At 42.0% G+C, this 21848-nt stretch overlaps 2 protein-coding genes across 2 annotated transcripts in view; both read right to left on the bottom strand.

Annotated features, from left to right (window-relative positions):
* LOC147338873 (CUB and sushi domain-containing protein 1-like) overlaps positions 1-21848 on the bottom strand; it is a 451030-nt gene that overhangs the window by 419372 nt on the left and 9810 nt on the right. The gene's annotated exons all lie outside the window — the stretch shown is intronic.
* On the bottom strand, positions 18239-20768 carry LOC147338874 (uncharacterized). Its single transcript, XM_086297398.1, has 3 exons — positions 19176-20768; positions 18825-19058; positions 18239-18583 (listed from the first exon to the last, which is right to left on the bottom strand). Exons 1-3 carry the CDS (start codon positions 20199-20201, stop codon positions 18239-18241), a joined length of 1605 nt encoding a protein of 534 aa, XP_086153524.1. The 5' UTR covers positions 20202-20768.

Here is a 21848-nt window from a genome sequence, read left to right as displayed (position 1 = left end):
TTCTCTTTACCAGTCTTTCCGTTCCACAGTCCTGCTCTGTTGTTTAGCAGCTAATAATTTTATACCTGTTCGTGGCAGTAGAAAATAGAAGCAAACCTCAATATACTGAAATGCCTTTCAGATTTTTAAAGATAAAACTTGCCAAGACTCTGTCACTTTTTACAGTCTAGCAAAAGAAAAAAAAAAAACAGCTAAAATCGTCCAAAACAACCTATCTGCTGCTGCAGGAGGCTTTCAACTGAGTGCACAAAACCTGTATGTCTATAGAGACTTTTGCATTTCAAGAGTAAAGAGCCTGCACCCATGAATATTAGTTCCTTGCATTAAAAATCCTACTGGGTACAGAACCAAATTAGGTTTTATATCTGTTCATTCCTCTTGGATGCCTCAATCTTCCACTGGAAGGAAAGACCTGGTAGTCAGAGGGGAGACTGAACGTGCTGTCTCACAGGCTATTTTCTGGCCTGCCTAATGTCCAACTCATAAAAGCCTTGGAAGGATGAGCTTAACTTTACACTCATGACCCCCTTAGCTGTTGGCAAAACACTTTGCAGTTGAAGTTCCAAGTTCACAAAGGACTGGCTCTGCATTTGAACAATGCTTCTCTCATTCAGTGGGTTCTGGATGAAAGATGGCTACATGTGAATTTTTTCACATAAACAAGGTTGTTTTTTAGGCTTTCTAAGCATGTTTTTCTATTCCAAATGCAGCCAACAAAAGCTTTAATTTATTCCCCCGACTTAAAATGTAGCATTGGGTACATAACATGTATAAAGAGTGGAACTGGAGCCTTGCAAACTGCAACATCAATAGTGGAACACCAACCTGATTCCTGTTTTGCAACTCACTTTCCTTTTTCTCATGCCTCTTTACTGCTTACTGTCCAATAAAGCAAAAGAAAAATATGCAAAGCTGAAAGGATAAATCAATGAACACAACAATTTTAGTAAATCAATAACTCTTTTTTTAAAAAAGTCTATGAGCAGAAATAACTTAAATGTCCAATTTGTAGCTCAAGTGTGAAGTTCTACTTATTAATGGAAACAAAACAAGCAATTTAATACAATTAGCCTGCCTTCAAGGAAAAAAAAATAGAATTGTCCTCTGTTTGAACATTTTAGAGACCAAACTATGAATAGATTTTTCAAGACAATAATTTTTAGATCAATAATGAAAATAATTGCTAGCCTCAGGCGTGCAAGTGTGCAATAATAAACTTTGGCAAAGCATTCCAAGTGTTTAAAAAGACATGATTAGTCTTTCCTTCCTTGGTGTTGATAAAAGATGCTTGGATGGACAGCTAATATAAATAACAGAGTAGCCACTGAACTATGACTTTTATCCCCTTATGTAACAGATATAGCAGGCCGATACCAATACCAATATTTGGCAACTTAAAAATCTGATATGGCAACTGATATTGTGTTTTTTCTTTCAGACAAACAAAAGATAAATGCATTCCCCTAACTTTCATTTCGTACAATTACTCTTTTGCGCTCTACTTTAGTTGGATCAGCTGATTGTTGTGTTTCCAAACACATGTTGCCAGCAGGGAGGTTTTGTCCAGTCTGATAGACAAACTCTGCAAAAACAACACTCACAATATGGTTGAAGGGTGTTTTGTCTCTTCAATACTTTTTACTTTTTTTAAACTTTTACTTTTTATTTATAGGCCATTATAAAAGCCAACACTGTTAGATCGGTCAAAAATATCAGCACTTCAATAAACTGGTTGGACTGTAGTCACAGAAATCATGATCTGAATGTGCTAACACCTCATTATAATATCTAAATTAGACAGGGGCTAAGTAGCAATAAGATTTTTGCAGGTGGCTTTAATTGATCCATGAAAATGTGAGTTTGCCATTAATTCATAATATAAAAGGGAGGTACGCCGTGTAGTCACCATATTTTCAAGCACTTTGCCACTTTGAGTCTTAGAACTCAACAATACACATCTCTGTTTCTTATTGCTCAGCAGTGCATCAGACCACAAAAAGTTGTCCAAGATGCACCGCACTGATCTTAATTCCAAAAACACTTAACAAAGCTCCGGGTACAAAGCAAAAAATGACAGTTGAATGTGGCGCTTCATGTAAAATGAAGATGCAAAGTGTTTGTTTAATCATAATGTTTACCAAAAGCGGCTATCTATTCTGAGCTGCAGTGTATTGTGACAGCTGCAAAAAGGATTTCAGTGTATATTCTAAGTCAAAATTGTGTAACAATCTGTATTTGTAGAAACCTAAGTGACAAGCTGAATTATTGAGAGAGGCATTAAAACTGTGGCGACACAAATCACCAGTCAGGAGTTGAGACACTCTCCATAAACTGTACTTGTCAAATGCTACACTCTTCCAGGTCAAAATCCACAGCATGAGTGTGCATCCTCTTTTAAATGACTGGCTCACAGTCTTGATAACTGGAACAGAATCAGGCAGAAACACACGACAAACTGGACATATTCCTTCAAATGTCCCCTTGTAGAGCAGTGAATTTAAATCTATAGAGTTACTGCATTAGTCCCATTGTCCAGCCAACCCGTTAGCTGTGCCTTAACAAGAAGTATCACAATACATAATTTAGTTTTCACAAGAGAGGAGAGAAGCATAAAATCAGATCACTAATCTTATGATGTGAGGATTCACCAAAAGTAGGCTAGCAACATGATGCTCTTGCCAACTGTATAAGCAGCATTTTACATCCAAGTGAGCTTTTTATCATAGTGCTGCAGTGGCTACGTTGTATAAAAACATCCCAGGTACTGTTACGCTCATATTCCAGAATATAATGACTGTCCATCTGTAAAACTCAGGGAATGCTGAAATGTAATCGATTTTCCTGTTTAACTGTATAATCAGTAAAGCAATCCACTCAAATACAGACAGTAATCCAATCTCTTACATTGAATTACATCCATAACAAACTTACTCTAGTGAATTACAAGAAAAAAATTGGACCAACTTAAAATTGCCTTATCATCATGGTTCAGAGTGCCGTGAAATATCCTCCCGCATGCTGCTACAGTTTCATTTACGAACAGAGAAAAGAGGCAGTGCTCATGACGCGGCCATCCCATGTTAATTAATCAAGTCTACTAACATTCACTGAGATGTTCTTAAATAGACCTGAGAAGTAGTTGAATTTGTTTTATGTCAGTTTTCAGAATTAATGCCGCTGAGTTAGTAAATAACTGATAAGGATGACAAGTTAGCTGTGAGAAGAGAAGAGAAGAGAAGAGAAGAGAAGACGAGAGAAGAGAAGAGAAGACGAGAGAAGAGAAGAGAAGAGAAGAGAAGAGAAGACGAGAGAAGAGAAGAGAAGAGGTATTCATGACAACACAAGATGGATGATCTCTCTCTATTGAATTTCCAATGTTTAGCATCTAAGGCATCTGGTGTTACTATGGTAATGCTATCAATTAGAAACCAGAAGATGTACCCTTAATCCTTGAGATATGGAGCAGAACAATTGAGAAGCCATTACTGATGCTGTCATGCGTGGGCCCAGGAGGTGTAGGCTGGTAAGATAACCGTGACAGAACATGTCACATGCATAACTATCACACCACATCCATATTTAGCATCCTGGATAGAAATGACTATGAAGCTGCTTTCTGAAACAACAAGGTTGGAATAGCCATCTGAGTTCAGGCGAGTCTTCGGTCCCGTAGCGCTGAGAAAGACAGACGTCGTCAGTAGTGAATATACGACAGATTCCCTCTGAACTTAAGCCTCGTATTTCAACTTTTCAAAAGAGAGAAGAAAATTATAGTTTTTCTCGGTTGCTTTGGCTCACTACTCAAATGTCAGTTGAACCTGTCAAAACAATATGTGAAATCTTTCACAACATTTTGTTACTTTCACATAATACAATGATTATTAGCACATCTAGTCAAATGACTCAGTGTAACTGCCTTCAATTTGAAGACGGATCAGGTTGTGTATGCCTTTGTGATCAAGTTTCTCAGCTGAATAGTAAAATAAACAGTAAAAATAATGCTGGAATTATTTCATTGTGTTAGTCATCGCATGCAAACTAGTCCATCAAATTCAAAATCTGGCAAGTCCGGAGGAGTAAGTCGTGAGTGTTAGTATTGTACAAATATATTTGTAGAGCTTGATTGCAATAATTTGCAAAGACGGGAAAAACAAAACCTTCTCAGTGAAATTACGGGAAAGAATGGAGATGTGTGGCAATTCAGGAAGGGGAAGACAACAAAGTACAGAGGGGGAGAGAGTGCAGAAGATGGTTGGTATACTTCTTCCTCTGTTAAACTGCCAGCAAGCGTCATGGGTAACGAAAAACAAAACAAAATGGACAAATGGACAAAGGTGACAGGATGTCCAGGATGTTTTGTAATTCCCACTATTTTAGTGTTTAATGTACTATCACACATCGCAGTCCTGTGTTTTTTTTTTCATTGTTGGTTTTTTATCAGTGACATTCTAAATGTCTTAATTATGTTCAGTGTTTTTTTACTGTAATTTACTGTGTTGTGTGACCCCCCTTCCAACGCACACACACACACACACGCACACACACACACACACACACACACACACACACACACACACACACACACACACACACACACACACACACATTACATGCAATTATAGGAGCTCTTTTGCTGCACAGAATAAAAGGGAAAACCTTCTGCTCTCCTCTGCTCCATCCATCCATCCCCATGAAAAATTACAGTCTGCTACAGCGAGCTTTTAGTGTTAGAGAAACCATAGAGGAAAAGATTTTAAGAAGAAAACAAATCAAACTTTTACAGCCCACAGTCATTCTGAAAAAAAGTATATGAATACTTTAACCACTGTGGTTTACAGAATGCCAAATAACTTTTCATATGAGATGATTATTCGGTGATACCAAAGCTTCATTCTGACATGCGTATGAAAGGTTTTAGGAGAGTTACAGCCTCTTCGTTTTTTGGGGGAGAAATGCATCTGCTTCAAAAATGTTGCACAAAATCTGACAAAACATTTAACCCTCTCAGGCTCAAATTAAACTTTTTGTTGCTAATGCACAACCAAGTCCTGCAGTGGTACTTCTGAGTAAAAAAAAAACTCGTAAAATATGTATGTGGGGTAATCAGGTTGTGTTTTTAACTGTTGCAAATCTGCAACGCCTGCCTTGAGAGGGTTAACAGAACAAAAAGTTTAACTCCACTGTGACTACTCCTTCAGTTTCAGTTCAGTTTAGAGTTGCAGAAGATTGTTAAAGCATTTTAAAACAATGCTTTCCTTTCTGACAGCAATATCCAATTTATGACTAAAAAAATGGAGGCCTGAATTCAACAATCCTCCCACTCTTGAAATCCCATTCAGCCCTGTAAAACAGCATTTGGTAAGGGTCCAGAGGTGTGAAAGTCTCTTTTTTTTTTCATTTCTTCACACAAGTAGTTCTGTCAATTTTGCACAACACCATAAATTCCTTAGAGGAGAGCCTGTTAAGAAGGATCCTGATATGATTCATCGTGTTGATAATACAACGATGTGCACAGGAGACAGAAATGGAAAGGCGCCGATCATACATGCAGTGTGATTCAGCCAGGGGGAAACTATAACTCCATGCTTTCTGCCCTGCCTGTAAGGTGTGGCCACTTGGAACGGGTTGGACAGCACCTCATACGACACAGTAAATTGGAAAGGATTCAAAAACGGTTCCAGTTGAAGACCAGTTTTAAATTGTCCAATCCTTCTGAATCTTATGCCTCCACGCTTTTCAGTTCCTTTTTTAATCAACACCCCCATCTTTTTATGGCAGGTGTGTATTCCAAAACAACTCGGTGGAAACTCTTGGCGCCAGAGCTCTTGAACACCTGAGTCAAACTTTTTTTCGACATCGTGATCACGTTCAGACATCATTTACTGGTTGAAATTCACTGAAGGCTGACATTCTTCAATGACCAGGAACCAGTAAGCATAATCTATAATGAATAAGTATCAATAACATCCTGTCAATATCCATCTCTACAGTCCAATGGGCATATCATTTTTCTATATGCAGTCAACACATTAGTAAGGTCTCTAATTAACAGGTTATATGGCAGGAATTTGTGGACAGGTGAATTAAAGGTTTAAGATTTAAGGCTTTAAACTTAGCTGGTCACCTCAGCCACACAGCTCTAGCTGTAAACACGTAAGCCCCTCCCACTTGCTGTTCAAACTTTATGTTTGTAAGCAACAGCCAATCACAAGAAAGTTTGATTAAAGCAGAGGTGCTAAAAAAGCTGGTATCAGACTGAAGGGCCACACTAAGGCCGAGTGTTACGTAGATAATTTGGCCTATTGCCATTCAAATGGGGCAATGAGTATAATGGGTCCTTGTCATTATCTCATAGTCATCAATGAGAAAATGTTGATTACATATTACAAAGGAGCTGTGATGTGTTGAAAGACAAACTAGCAAAAAATGTGTATTAGATAAAATCAGTGGTGGTTTAAGTGCCAAAAAAAGCAGTGGGTGCACAGTTGTTTTGACTCATGCATCAGTGGTTATTTTGTGATTATGTCATTGCTGTTTTGTATGCAGTGACTTTACAGTTCACATCTATGCTCTGAGAAGCATCATATCTCGGGCTGAGTGCGGCTCTAGTGATATACAAAACATCCAGAGTATTTTGAAAGTAAGGGAGGTTATCCTCGGCAATATCGCGACACCAATGGAATTAAAAAGAAAGGAATGGTGGGAATCGAAAATACTGCATATGGCCACTGACAGTTTTATTTGGAGTAGCTGTGCAGCTGGCCAGAGGTCTTTGACTATTTCATTATATAATATCTTTCTAAAGTGGAAGAAAGAGCAGGCAATGAGGGTTAGATGACAAGAACAAAGTAAACTGTCATGGTCTGCTACTCTTGCAATGGACAGACTCGCAGACTTACTTTCCATGCATTATGAGGTATGCACAGGTACGGTATGTTTGCAGTGCTAGTCTTTTATCTTGACCGATATGTGACAATTTTCAAATCATGTGGCCTTAAAAATTATGTACGCTTGAACTAAAGACACACACACACAAAGACAGGCAAAAGATCAGACTCTTGAAAGGCAAGTATGAATTAAATATATACCATTTCAACTTGGATGCCTGACATCCCTTTCACTGACAGCAGTGATGATCACACTGTAGTTGACCTTGCCAACTTTGCCAGTTTGTCACTATATTTAGTAGCGCTTTATAACCTTTATGTGGCTTTATTCTTTTTTTAAATAAATTTATTTCTGCTGTAAATACACCTCCTGCTAGGTCTAATCATTGAGAAGCAGCAGCAGCACCTGGGAATAAGTTTACATGCCCTGTGTTATTCTTGTGATTTGTTGCCCAATGGGAACAGCACACTGAGAGAAAAAGTAAAAAACTTCGTCACCGAGTTACCATGATTTAAGTCATATCTTTAACTTGTGCTTTTAGCGATGCTGTCACATGTGCGCTTCCTGTGTCATGTTCAACCATGACTACTGAAGATGTGGAACCTGGAAAAAAAAGTGGGGTGTATTTGTGAAACCTCTATAGTGTAGTGTATGACAATATAAGTACATTAGCATGCAAATATGAAGTGGAAGTGCAGCTATGGTCTCCTCAGATGTGACATTTAAGACTAAGAGCTGTGTTAATGACTGTATTCATCTTCTGTTTTATGGTAAAATTTATCACCACATCTATAAAATGCCAAATTTAGTGTAATAATCATGCTGGGAAAAGGCCACGTAGTCTCAAGTAATACTTTTATGTTTAGTGACAGCCAGCAACCAATATGTTTGATATCCATTCATATTCTAAGGAGGAGACGGCGACACGGTGCATGAGTATGTAAGGTGGAGGCTAGTTAAAAGATGTTTTGAGCAAACATTATGAGCTGGCGCCTTCATGATATATTTTGTGATGTTTCTTTCTGTTTTCCTGATACATGTGACATGATGACTTCAAAGGCTAAACGTCCTCAGCTTTGTTAATGAGTGTTACACGGCTTCACACGACAGTGTAGCGTACGGCCAGTTAAAAAATATAGAATATTCAAATGGCTGATCTCAGTCGTCTTAAACACGGATTACTAATAGGATCCAGTAGGAAGCAATCTAAGTTGTTATGCGGTGTTTTATTAAAACAAGGAAACATGTCACACATTTTAAATGACGTTGTAGATGTGATGTATTGATAAATGATTTCCACGTCCAGCCACAAATAATACTGTGATTAACATATCAGTCATGTTGACAGAGCAGACTGTGAGAACAGAAAATAGCTTGCTGGGCCGGGGTGCGCAGATTGATTCCCTTGTGAAGCATTGTGGCTTACTGTATGTAACAGATGCACGAATCAACCTGTAAGATATATGGGAGCTTCACAATTTCCATTTATTTCACAGAATTATTACTTCTGTGCCTCCTTTTTTTTTTTTTTCCAGATATACGAAAGCAGAGCAGAGCTGGCAGTGAAATCTGTAAACTTTCAACATCAGAACCGGAGATACTTTTTCACAAGCACGGTAAATGCACCTGGATTTTCCAGGGTGTCTGTTGAGTGGAGGTGATTCAATATAATTAAAGTGCTTTCTGGATTGGTAATATATGCTACAATATAAATGGGTCTGATTAGAATGGATCACCTCTTCACACAAATAATGTGCTATTTCCCATTGGCAACACACTGTTTTATATTATATTATATTATATTGTAATTTATTATACTATATTATGAAAGAAGAGTATCATTATATTATCTTGAGCCATTATAATATATGAAACTATCAAAAACTAAATCCAAAAACTTTAAATATGGTAATTGGTTTACATTACATTAGGAAATATGATTTAGTGCCTCAACATAACATTATATTACTTCATATTATGACAAAATTATATGGTTATGTAATATACTTGGTAATCTAATGATTAATATCCCTTATACAAATAAATTAGGTAATTAGGGGATATTGCAGTGAGGTTAGTGGATGAATAGAGTACCACAAAAAGGCTCTTTGGTTGGCTGTCTGAGTCACAATTGACTGCTGATCTACAAGCAATTATCCCTTTCCAATTTACTGACCATAATTCACAGGTAAAGAATCTATCATCTAATTAGTCTGCTTCCAGTCAAAGGCACATTATTGCAGAAATGGGGACAAAGTGGATCGATCAGACATGCAGACTGACAACTGGCAGCCGTCTTACCTGAAATAATAAAAGAAAATTCAACCAGAGCCCCCTTATTAAGACTTCAAACAGAGAGCAATCTAACCCTTTTAAGCTAGGAGAACGTAGAAGAAACAAAACGATTAGTGGAACGGAAGTGAAGGCAGAAAGGAGTGATGGGATCAGGAGCAAGAATGAGATGTAAAAAGGTAAATAGGAGAGGCAGCCGGTAGCTGGGAGGGAAAATGAAAAATAGAATCACACTTTAGGACAGAGAGAGCGAGAGGGAGGAGGAGAAAAGGACAACGGCTAAAAAGGATGAGGCAGTGAGAGAGGAGCAAGGGAGGACATTATATTAGATCTGAGTGGAGGAAGTCATTTAGTTAAATTTAGCCATCATTTAGAAAGCTCTTCATGTCCCCTAAACAACTCCACACCAGCAGGCTACTGGATGCCACAAAGTGCCTGGTGCAATTAGGAAAGGAGGAAGGAGGGAGAGAAGAAAAGAGAGGGAAAGGATGGAAGAAAAGACAGGGAGGGGATAGAGGAGAGGAGAGGAGCAGGTTGGCTATGTGACACCTCTCTGTGTTCTCTGTCTTAGTCAGTGCAGTGACGTCAGCTTTTTAACAGCACTGGTGTCAAATCTGGCCTTCCTCCTGTTTCTAGAGCCAGGAAGACAGCCTGAAAGAGATTATAAGACAGTAAATGTGGATTTTTCATGTATATTTATGAGACATTTATCCTTTTTTGATCACCGCGAAATGCATGCATTCTTAAAGAGGATGGACACAATATCAAAGAACACCTGTGCAATTTAATGTCACCTTTGTGAAGCTTTAAATGTTTCATTTTGTACTGTAGCCTCACCTCTCTCTGCACTCCCACTTACTGAGGAAAATGGCAGAGCAACAAACTGGAAGGATGGCTTTGCTTTTTAAAGAGCAGCTTACAGTAATTTTGGCAATTGCATTTGTACAACACACCATTTCGTCAGTGCTTCTCACTCATCTGCACGACGACCAGTATGGATACAAAGGTAAGTTATCTTATTCAATATTCAGTGTTACACAGCCCATATCATCAGGACTAAATGTTGCAACGACTTTAACTAATGTCCCCCAAAACCTCCGGGGATACCACAAATAAAATATCTAAAATGCCACTGCAGATATCAAATGTCTCCACACAGCACCAAACACAAACATTATAACCGTAGGAAGTACATTAACTTTTTAATCACTCAGGTTTAACTGCATATGGAGGTGCATCAAGTTCACAATTAAATATTAATGGTAATACAGGGGAAACTAAGGTTTATGGCTCTTGATGCACAACATTAAGCACATTAAAGTCTGATGTGCAACACTGGAAAACAAAAACCAAATGGAGGGTACTTCAAGCCCATCACTTCTGTCTGTTCATCTGTATGCCGGGTCTCATAAAGAAACAGTCTGCTTTGTGTTGTTTCCAGTTCATTAAAATGATATGTCCAGCTGATTGGAATGGCGGGATATAAATATTAAATAATAAATTATGTATGATTTTTTTTTTTTGCAAGTAGTTGCTAAAGGTTGCTGGCTGTCACCAAGTGAAAAACATCACAAAAAGGATGCTGCATCTGGTAACTGCTTTGTAGGGACACCGATTTTTCTGCAAACTGTCCCCAAGTACTCTCGAAACAGTAGTGAAACTGCAAAAACTGATGCAAACTAGAAGTGAAAGTTGTACCTTTTGAAATATGTCATTTGCAGTAGTAATGACAACTATTTAATTTGAAAGTGTACTGTCTTCGTCTATGTTACCCAACATTTTCTATGCAAACTACAAGTGACGTCAGCACACTGCTAGCAACTAAAGCACTGAGATTTTTGGTGAAGTGCCATATACCCCTAACAGCCAATTTCAAATAGTGACTGCCAGCAACCGCTTGCCAACTGGTCAGGGAATACACATTTTCCCTAGCAACCAGATGTTACCAGGGGACCAATCTCTTTATAGCAACAGTTTAATTGGAGTTAATCTGTCTACATGTTTAGATGTGGTAGTTGTCAACAATGTGTAGCTTTAATTTGATCATTCTTCTTGACTTGTTCAGTGAATCTAATGCTGACATTAATTATTCGTTTTCCTTTACCATACGCACATTTATCATCATGGGACATACGCTTCTTTCCTCATTAGACTCTTGAGCGTTAGCTCACTCTCTTACCTATTGGATTTACTCTATCATTATCACTGTTGAGCTGTGGGTATTGATATATTATCATGTTCCTTATTTATACGATGTCTTGATACGCTATCCTGTTACTTTATGTGGGAAAGTAACTGTGCCGTAAGCTGCTTTGGTGCTGGCGGTATGCAGTGCCATACGGCTGTAGCTAAGTCTTGGAGAGATAATGGCTTATTGTCTGCTTCTCCTCAACCATCAACAGAATAGAGGCATGTAGACACGCAGGCTCTCCCTCTCGTTTTCTCTTTTGCTCGTTCTCCTCCTGCTTTTTTCTTCTCGCCTCTCCCCAGTCTTCTCCTTTCACTCCTCTTATCTAATTTTTCTTCTCTATAAGCTCTCACTCTGCCTCCTCTTACGCCCACCTGGCACCCCACCTAATTTTTAAACCTGTTCACTCTATTTACAAATATCTTTTTCTTTTTCTTTACGGCGAGAAACATAAGAAAACTGCAGCGTCAGCGTAATCCCACCACCAGCGCCGCACACTCACCTCACCTCACTCTTTTGCTCCCCGTGTCTCTGTTTCTGTGTTACTGACCAGAAAGCTGTTTATAATACCAACAGTGGGTGATGTGGCCTTCTGACATTTAGACAAATGATCTACGGAAGCGGCAGAGGAAATTGAGAGGGGGAAATGAGAGCAAATATAAGAAAGAGGTACTGAGGCAAAGAGAGAGAGAGCGAAAGTAGAAACTGGGAGAGGCAGAAAGTAGCACAGGAAGAGGATAAAAAGAGAAAACAAAAATCAGTGACGAGAGAGGGAGGAAATGAGCAGATGTTAAAGAAAATGAAGAGACAGCAGGTGGAGAAATAGATAGAGAGCAGATGAGACTGTGAGTTATTTCAGTGGTCATATAGACATCTCAATGAAAATGCCAACAACCTAATCAAAGAACTCAAAAGGGCAGAGAGAGAGCAGGGGTAAGAGACATCACAAGGAAATGGAAAGCAGAGTGAGAAGGAACGAGGTAGAGGAAGTTGGTGAGAAAGTGAGGGCCGAGAGGGACAGAGAGAGGAGGAGAGAGAGAGATGGAAGAAGAAAGGGAGGACAGACATTGAGGGAATAGCTGGAGAAGGAGAAGTATGCAAGTGAGGAGAGAGTGGAGACAAAGGGAAGAAGAAAATTCAGAAGACTGAGTGACAGGGAGAAGAAAAAGCAGACAAACGATACACAAAGCAAAGGATGAAATGTAGAGATAAGAATCAGAGTCATGGATGAAAGAAGGGGGAAAGACATGAGGAGGGAGAAAAGGGCAGAGGGATGAAACAAGAGATGAGATAAGGGATGAGTGGAAAGAAAAGGGAAGAAAATGGGGTGAGAGAAAGAGAGTCGAGAGAATTGCTTGCTCCTTGACATTCAGGAAGCATTACTTGAAACTCGTTATAGAGGCAGCTTATTGTCTAACATGCTAAAGGGGTTTGATAATGTCTTTGCTGGTAAGTTTTGGCAGAATTAGAACAAATTTGACTTCAAAAACACCAAAAAAAAAAGTTCGACAATAAAAACAAGGCAACTGGGATTTGCTTATTATCCATCACCCTGCATTATTTTTCATCCTCTTTCTCCTCGGCTTTGCTTTCTCTATGGATTCCAACATTGGGAAAAGATTTCTGGCTCTGGACTCCTTAAATGTAGGATGGTTTGTTTGCTTGATTTAAAGGCAAACAAACAGGCAGGATGACAGGCAAAAAAGCCCGGTAATTCAGCTGTGGTTTGTCAGACATGAAGTAAGCAAATGCCATTGTTCAGATTTAATGGCCTGTAAAGGACACTGCAACATCAATTTTCATACAGATCTCTGTGTGTGTACTATACACGCAATGTTTGACAACTTTTAGAGCAACCAAAATACAGAACTTCACCTTAAAGGGGTGTTTAACTTTTTCTTCTATAAAGACAGCATTTGATGACCTCTCCTGTACTCTTAATGGCATGTTTTGACACCACAGTATATATCAATAAAGATGTGGTTTGACTACCGTTAGAACAGGATTTTCCAAGATCTGGAGACCACCCTCACTAACTTCTTTATTTTGTTTGATAAGCAGGCCAGAAATATAACAGAAAATAGCTTCAAAGGTTACTCCTAGTAGCCTTTGAAGAGGTAAAGAGTTAAGTAGAGACTGTTATAATCAGCAAATTAATTTTAAGGAGTCAAGAGCAGGAGACAGAAAATATAAGCCAAACTGAAAGTGAGTATTTAATGCTGATACCGTAAGTCTGAAGGATTACAAAGTCCAAGTCCAAGAATACACGAAAAGAAAAGCCAGGAAATCCAGAAATCACTTGAAACACAAGCTCGGGAACCACGGGGGAATTCACAGTTAAGTGGACAATACAACAAAGCACAAAGGAAGGCTGAGCCAATATATACACAAAACAAGGGAAGTTAAACAGGAGGGGAACTAAACCTAAATGCAGAGAAACTAGGCATCAAAATATTATGGGAAACTAAACAAGATGCAGACTCAAAAACTAAAAGCACTAAAAGCTTCAAGGCTACAACTATAAAAGTGAACAACTGAGCACATAAAGAACCCAAGGAGCAAAAAATTAAATGCAAAACTCAAAGAACAGACTAAACACATGCAGAGGATAAAGGGGAGGGATAATAAACAAAACAGCAGAAAGAGTGTATACAACCCTACATTTCAAAAAGAGCGAAACTCAAACATGAATCATACTCAAAAGAAAGAGGGACCATGAACTCGCTAAACCCTAAACCCAGGGACCGTGATAGAAGTGCCCGTAATATTTCTCTGGTATGTTACAACACATTCATAGTAGCTACATCACATAAACCATGCATTCTAATCCCAGTGCACTTTCTCAGACGCTACATCTGTCCTTTGATGCTGCAGCTATATCAGCAACTGAAAGATAATGGCTCCTTTTCAGAGACCTACAACAGGAGGCTGGAGAGGTGGTGGAAGCACAGTTTGCAGGGTTATCAGTCAGGACTGTGGTTCATGTCCCATTGGGACCTTGTGGGTGTTTTTTCCCTACATACTTTGAATTTCATTTTAGGCATGTTTAGGATGTAAAAGCTACTTTGTTGGTTATGTTTAGGAAAAAAAACATGATTTGGGTTAAAACAAGCCCCTTCACAGGAGTAACACTCCATGTTGACAAGTGAAGAAAGTTGGAGCCAAGAACTCTTATGCCATAACCCAGTTGTGTGTAAATGAGCACCAGCAGTTTTGACGAAACGGCCCTAATTGACACCCCGGGGATGAAGACGGTCTGGCATGAAACTGTTCTACAGTAATTACTCTAAAACTATTACAATACTGGGCTGTATAGAAGTTGAGCCTTACAATTTAATATCATAACGAGCCACTGTACTTTATTTTAGTCTCCTCACTGTAATCATTACCAAGGATTTGACGATATCTTAAAGAACTTGCATCTAATAACACATCATTAGATATATATCATGACACAAACATTCAGAGTCAGCTCATCATAGCTGGCTGTAATTGTAAAGTGCTTAGTATTCTGCAGTGTGGCCACAGCTAACCCTGGTCCGAATCCGGGTCACGGCATTGTGAAACAGTGTCACGGCAGATGAGCTTCATTTAACCCAGCCACTGGGCCACAAGCCAGTACACTCCTAGTGCTGGTCCCAAGCCCAGATACATGGAGAGTGTTACACCAGGAAGGGCATCTGGTAAAAACTTTTCACCAAGTCAAACTTCCAGATCATCAAGAATGGGGTTTCCGTACTGAGTTAGATGGAGGCATATTATCTGTTACTGTGAGCCCTAAAGGAAGCAGCCAGAAATCGACAAGCATTAATTTTCGCATTAATTTTAAAATACTCCTCTATACATTTAAGGCTATTCATTCTCTCTCCACATCATACATCTCTGATTTGGTACAGATCTCCATCCCATCCTGGTGCCTCAGATCCTCCTCTTCTCTCCTTCTTTCTGTTCCTTCCTTTCATCTTATTACCATGGGGGGCAGGGCTGTTAGTCACTCTGCCCTTCGACTTTGGAATTCCCTTCCCCCTGACCTCAGAAACATCACTTCATTCCCCCTTTTTAAGTCCACCCTCAAAACCCACCTCTTCAAGATAGCCTACTCTAGATTACTTCTCCATGCCCTTAAACTTTCTTTTATTATTGTGTTTATTTCCTGCTTTTATGCCTGTATTATTTGCTCTGTACAGTGTTCTTGGGTGTTTTGAAAGGCGCTTTTAAATAAAATGTATTATTATTATTAGTAGTAGTTAAGTAGTATTTGCAGTCCACAGTACAGTAGCTCCTGTGTCATTACTGAACTTATGTTGCTTAATGTTATTAATGGCTGGTTAAAGCAAGCTGGAACTGTGGAGCTTAAAAACCATTCATGTAAAAAGTAAACTTGAAATGTCTACGACTGAATTTATTTTAATTTCATGAACCAATTTAAAAAATAAGTTCAGTTATGACCCAAACACTTTCCAAATAATGTTCTTAATGTGAGATGTAACAAAGCACTAAAATTCCACAATCCACTAACTATCTAGCTCCTCTATTCCTTGTAGAGCTGATGCACCCTCTTCCAGTGATAACAAGTCCTTATGGCAATTATCCATCTGAATCAGTGTGTTCACTTCATTAAAATATTCCTTTTGTCTGATAGAAAACCCTTAATTAATCTTACTTAATAAACATCTGGACAACCACGCTTAAGCATAACACTGGTTACTTAGCTCGGGTGTTCCATTGCTAACTTAAACTAAATACTCTTCCTCAGCTGTGTAAAGACAGGAAACCACGTCACACATCCAAAACGATCAGATCTAATCACAACACCATCCATCCACCCATCTTTATGTATAAAGCACCTTAAAAGCTGACACAACGTTTATGCATTGGAACTATATGATAAAAATACAAAAGATATAAATAAAAAACACAATTTAAGAAAGTCAAATAATTAAAAGAACAAGTAAAAGAAAAAGTAACACACAAGTGAAACAGGCATCACAGCACTTTATTACAAAACTAAATTTAGGAAATGAACTCACACATTATTGGTCAAATGAGTCTTGAAACTGTTCATAGCATCAGCAAGTGTCTCCTGCTACAATACTTTCACCTGCTTGATGACTCAACATTCAAGTGTGACGCAGCTCAAAGAAAGTATGGTATTACATCCTTTTATGCAGTAGCCTACTTTTCCCTTAAAGGCATCAACATTTACAGTATTCGTCTATATTTATCATGAACTGTACATTCAGGGATTCAGTGGTAATGGTTAACGATAAGCTAATGGTTAAGTTGAGGGCCCGGGGTCCCCACAAATACAGGAGTACACGGTGTGTGTGTGCATGTGTCTGTATGTGTGTAGCTGATATTGCTACAGTTGGAGTCTTGGAGCATTTTACAACCTTCCCTTTATTATTTCCTTATCACACTGCTTAAGGCCTTCCCTCCTCCTCCTATTTCCCCTCTCCTCATTCAACCATTTTCTCCTTAACCCCCTCCCTGCTTTCCTCACTCACTCTTTTCCTCCCACTCTTTTCCATTTTTCTGCACTTCCCCACTCCTCTCTTTGCCTTTCCTCTCCAGCTGACAGGGCAATAATGCTCAGTTTACACTTTCGGATGTCAGCATAGCATGAAAACCTCAGAACATCAGTCGTAAGCCTTTTTAATCTTTTTCTTAACCTGAACTGAGAAATTGTTTCCAATGTTTCCACAGTGCTACCAGTTTAATTTGATTCAATTTTGTTTTATTTGATTCAACGACATTTTTGGTGGCTGCAATCCTGCAATTTCCTTCAAGGATGGCGCAAGGAAGCATTGGTAATAAAGCACTTTGTGGTGGTTAATTGAAACAAATAAAATCTAAATTTAACAAGCAACAATTAAACAGCCATTATGTGCTAAGAACTTGGTTTGGCCTTTGGACTCTGGAAACTTATTTCAACCCTTGTTTTCTGGTATTTAAGCACAGTTAAGAGGTCTTGCCTTTGCTCTCTCTCTCCACCGGCTTTCTCTTCTCTCCTGCTCTGCTGTTACAAAGATACCTTGTAAAAAGTCTTCAACAAATCAGCAATTGCGCCAGTCAGTCACATAGCCTGCCTGTAACACAACCAATCAACCAGCAAGTCAGTCAGTGTCACGGCTGGCGGAGGGAGCCGTGTGGTGTGGAGGAAAAGGAGGACCCAAGATGCAGCAAACTGATGATACGAGTGATGTTTTATTTACAAAGGTGGCGGTGACAAAAACAGGCAACGAGGTATGAGTACTTTACAAACGGAAACCTAAACTGGGAGAAACTAAATAGCAAACCTGAGACCGTACAAAGGGGGTGCGGGGCAGAGGGACGCAGAGACAGGACACCATGGAACGCAGATGAATGCAGAGATACGCAGAAATACACGGATGAGTGCAGACGAGCCGACGAGGAGCACAGGCAGACACCAACTATAAATACACACACCAGGTAATGAGGAAATGGCACACAGGAGGGGACACAGCTGGAACTTAATGGGCATAACGAGACACAGACCTACAAAGTAAAACAGGAAATCTAGAACCCGAACCGGACACAAGGGGGGAGGACACAGAATAACTAGAACAGAGGGAAATAGTCACAAAACACAAAACGCTGGGTCAACGACCCAGGACCATGACAGTACCCCCCCTCCAAGGGCTGGCTCCAGACAGCCCAAAACAAAAACAGACGACCAACCCAGGGCGGGCGGCGGGGGCCCAGGACGGAGGGACCAACACCGAACAAAACAAGCTCCAGCGGACCGAGGGAATTGTCCAAAACAAAAACACACATGCTGGAGTACCAGGACAAAACACAGTTCAGGAGGCCGGCCCAGAGGCTCACAGCTCAGAAGTCCAGGACAGTTTATCTTCTGAGGCCGGCCACGTCGGCGACACAGCTCCGAAAGCCGACCGAGTGGAAGGCAGCGGTGGCGGAGCGGAGGCAGTTCAGGGGGCCGACCGTGCACACGGCAGCGGCGGCGACGAGGAAACCGTTCAGGCGGCCGACCGTGCGGACAGCAACGGCGGTGACGAGGAAACAGTTCAGGCGGCCGACCGTGCGGACAGCAACGGCGGCGTCTAGGAGGTCGTCCATAGTGACGATGACGCTCCACCAGCGGCCTGGCAGATGACTGCCGATGTCGAGGCGGCAGTTTGGGACCCGAAGGTGGCGTGGCCGTCGCAGCACCAGACGAGACCGAAGCAGAGGCTGGACCAGACGAGGCAGCTGATGAGGATGCTGAAGCAGAGGCCGGACCAGGCGATGCTGACGAGGATGCTGGAGCCGGGCCAGGTGATGCTGAAGACACGAAGGCTGGAGCCGGACCAGGCGAGGATGAAGCAGAAGCAGAGGCTGGACCAGACGAGACTGAAGCAGAAGCAGAGGCTGAAGCCGGGCCAGGCGTGGGTGAAGCAGTGGCTGGACCAGGCGACGGCGTGGGTGAAGACACAGAGGCCGCAGCTGGCGAGGATGGAGACACAGAGGCTGCAGCTGGTGGCGATGATGGGTCTTGGGGCTGGACGGGCTCCTTGGGCCCCCCAGCTGACGAGACAGGAGGCTGGCTAGGTTCTCCTGAACCTCCAGCTGATGAGTCTTGAGGCTGGACGGGCTCCTCGGGCCCCCCAGCAGGCGAGAAAGGAGGCTGGACGGGCTCCTCGGGCCCCCCAGCAGGCGAGACAGGAGGCTGGACGGGCTCCTCGGGCCCCCCAGCGAAAACAGTCTCTGGACCAGTGGGCACCGGGGCCCCTGGCAGGCACAGTTCAGAGCCAGCAGGCGCACGGGCCTCTGGCAGGCACAGAACAGAGCCAGTAGGCGCACGGGCCTCTGGCAGGTACGGGTCAGAACCAGCAGGCGCACGGGCCTCTGGCAAACACAAAGCAGACTGCAGCTGCACAGAGCATCGACTCAGCTCAGGCAGCGACAGCCGGATGCAGTCCTCAGCTGGCTTCTTAACCTCCAGGGGTCCAGAGTCAGCCGGGGGCTGGGACCCAGCCTCTGGGGAGGCCCTGGAGTGCGTCACAGTCTCTGGGCTGGCCAGCTGTTGCGGACTGACTACTGCGTTATGTGGTGTGTCTCTCTGCTTGACATGAACAGGTGAAAAACAGTGCTTTTCCGGTTGGATGGACTGGACTTGTAGTACAGGCGGAGCTGGTGAAGATGGTGGCTGAATAGGTGGCTGAGCTGGTAATAACGCTGATGAGTCTCTTGCCAACTGAGCTATTGACTGAGCCACGGATTGTAACAAGGTGTCTAATAGGTCTGGCTGTGACTGTAATGGAGGTGGAGATTGAGTGGCTAACTGAGGTAGCGGCTGCAGGGCAGCTAACCGGGCTACCGGCTGGGCAGCTGGCTCAACAAACACAGCCCCGGAATAAACAGTCATGCGAGCTGGCGAAACAGACGGAGTGTCTTTTCCACTCACCACAGCCGGCAGTTCCGAAGTCCCAACCTCCGGCTGTGGGGCGACGCGCCGATGGCGCGATCGTCGCTTCCTCCCGGGCAAAACCTCCGGCGGGCCGGGCAAAACCTCCGGCGGGCCGGGCAAAACCTCCGGCGGGCCGGGCAAAATCTTCGCCGCCGGGCTGAGTTGGGAAGCGGTAGCGGCTGGTGGGTGAAGGTGCAGTTCGTTGAGTATGAAGTCCTGTGCGAGCGGGTGAAGAGAGTCCAGCAGCCAGCAGTGAGCAGACATCAGCTGCTGTAGCCTAGCTTCTACAGCGTGGTGAAGCTCTTCCTCCTCATGCTCCAGCCACAGGTTGACCAACCTGGAGACGCTGTCGATCACTTCCTCCCGAAACTCCTGGGACGGTGCGGATGCTGCTGGGTCCATGTTTGGTCGGCTCGTACTGTCACGGCTGGCGGAGGGAGCCGTGTGGTGTGGAGGAAAAGGAGGACCCAAGATGCAGCAAACTGATGATACGAGTGATGTTTTATTTACAAAGGTGGCGGTGACAAAAACAGGCAACGAGGTATGAGTACTTTACAAACGGAAACCTAAACTGGGAGAAACTAAATAGCAAACCTGAGACCGTACAAAGGGGGTGCGGGGCAGAGGGACGCAGAGACAGGACACCATGGAACGCAGATGAATGCAGAGATACGCAGAAATACACGGATGAGTGCAGACGAGCCGACGAGGAGCACAGGCAGACACCAACTATAAATACACACACCAGGTAATGAGGAAATGGCACACAGGAGGGGACACAGCTGGAACTTAATGGGCATAACGAGACACAGACCTACAAAGTAAAACAGGAAATCTAGAACCCGAACCGGACACAAGGGGGGAGGACACAGAATAACTAGAACAGAGGGAAATAGTCACAAAACACAAAACGCTGGGTCAACGACCCAGGACCATGACAGTCAGTCAGTTTACAAGCAGTTCATCATTTAGTCAGTAAATCAAACAGTCAGTCAGTAAGCCTTCTGGCCTGTTTCTCACCTCCTCCCTCACTCTTCCTCACCCACCGTCCCTCCTGCAGGGCCGTACTGCGGCATCCCACTGTATCGTGGGACCTTTTCAACAGTACCCCCTGTGATGTTCGTTTCCAGAAGCTAACATCTATTAAAAAAAACCTCCAAGCTTCTCTCCTCTCCTTTCAGAACTAGTTTCCAACCTCCCTTCTTCTACCTCCTCCGTCCTGTTCTCTTCGTGTACCACGGGACCATTTTTTGCTGCGTCCTCATGAAGTAGGTTCAACACTGCTAGCGACCATTACCAGTCATTAAAAATGGATAGAATAAGAACGATGCTACTGGAGCAACGATAGCCTGTGGCTAGTGCATTTATTCTCAAATGCACACACACACACACACACGCTGAGTGGAAAATGTCTAAACACAAGTTCACACACAAAGACGCAGGTTATCGATGCAAGCACACACAGAATTATTCAAAACACCTTCTTATCTACAGCTCCATAGTTTACATTTGCACGCTGTACTATTCCTGCGCTCATCTGCGCACGCAAACTTCCAGACGTAAGTGCATAAACACAAATTCCTTCACATGGGCGCACTCATAGAAGCAAATATAAACACTCGTGCAAGCTAACGTACATGCATAAACAAATTCAGAACTAACACATTCACTTCAACTCACAATACTAAACTAATATGACACACAGCTTGTACTGCTCTCGCATGGTTGCACTCAGAAAAGCTGTATACACCAAATGATGTCTAAACACGGTGGCACATGCATTCTTTTAGCTTACACACGGACATTTACACACAAAAGGGCACTCAAGTAGAAAGTAATCCCCTCACTGATCCCCCTAACACACGCGGCTCTAACCCTAACTAAGCATTTTTCTCTTCAAGGCAAAGACAAACACTTTCGCACACGGACGCTTTATTCTTCAAAACATTTCAGCCTCTGCACACTTTTTAAATTTTCACAGAGAATGATACTGCAACACTCAGCGACCCTGTTAATGTGACTGACAGCGGCATTAAAACACTGGACTTT

This window comes from Aulonocara sp. 'chitande type north' Nkhata Bay, linkage group LG1, assembly GCF_057382095.1.
Source record: "Aulonocara sp. 'chitande type north' Nkhata Bay isolate Kocher_YH1m ecotype deep benthic linkage group LG1, A_spYH_male_GT1.1, whole genome shotgun sequence".
Classification (NCBI taxonomy): Eukaryota; Metazoa; Chordata; class Actinopteri; order Cichliformes; family Cichlidae; genus Aulonocara; species Aulonocara sp. 'chitande type north' Nkhata Bay.
Note: the sequence above shows the minus strand (reverse complement) of the source record. Positions and strands in the feature narration are given on the sequence as shown.

Excerpts from the sequence above, each read along its gene's own strand:
- LOC147338874 (XM_086297398.1), bottom strand. The coding sequence starts at position 20,201 with ATGGACCCAGCAGCATCCGCACCGTCCCAGGAGTTTCGGGAGGAAGTG. Across the intron at positions 19,059-19,175 it reads CCCGTGCGCCTACTGGCTCT|CCTCCTGTCTCGCCTGCTGG; the intron begins GTTCTGTGCCTG and ends GAGCCCGTCCAG. Across the intron at positions 18,584-18,824 it reads CCTCGCCAGCTGCGGCCTCT|CCTCTGCTTCGGTCTCGTCT; the intron begins GTGTCTTCACCC and ends CGTCTGGTCCAG.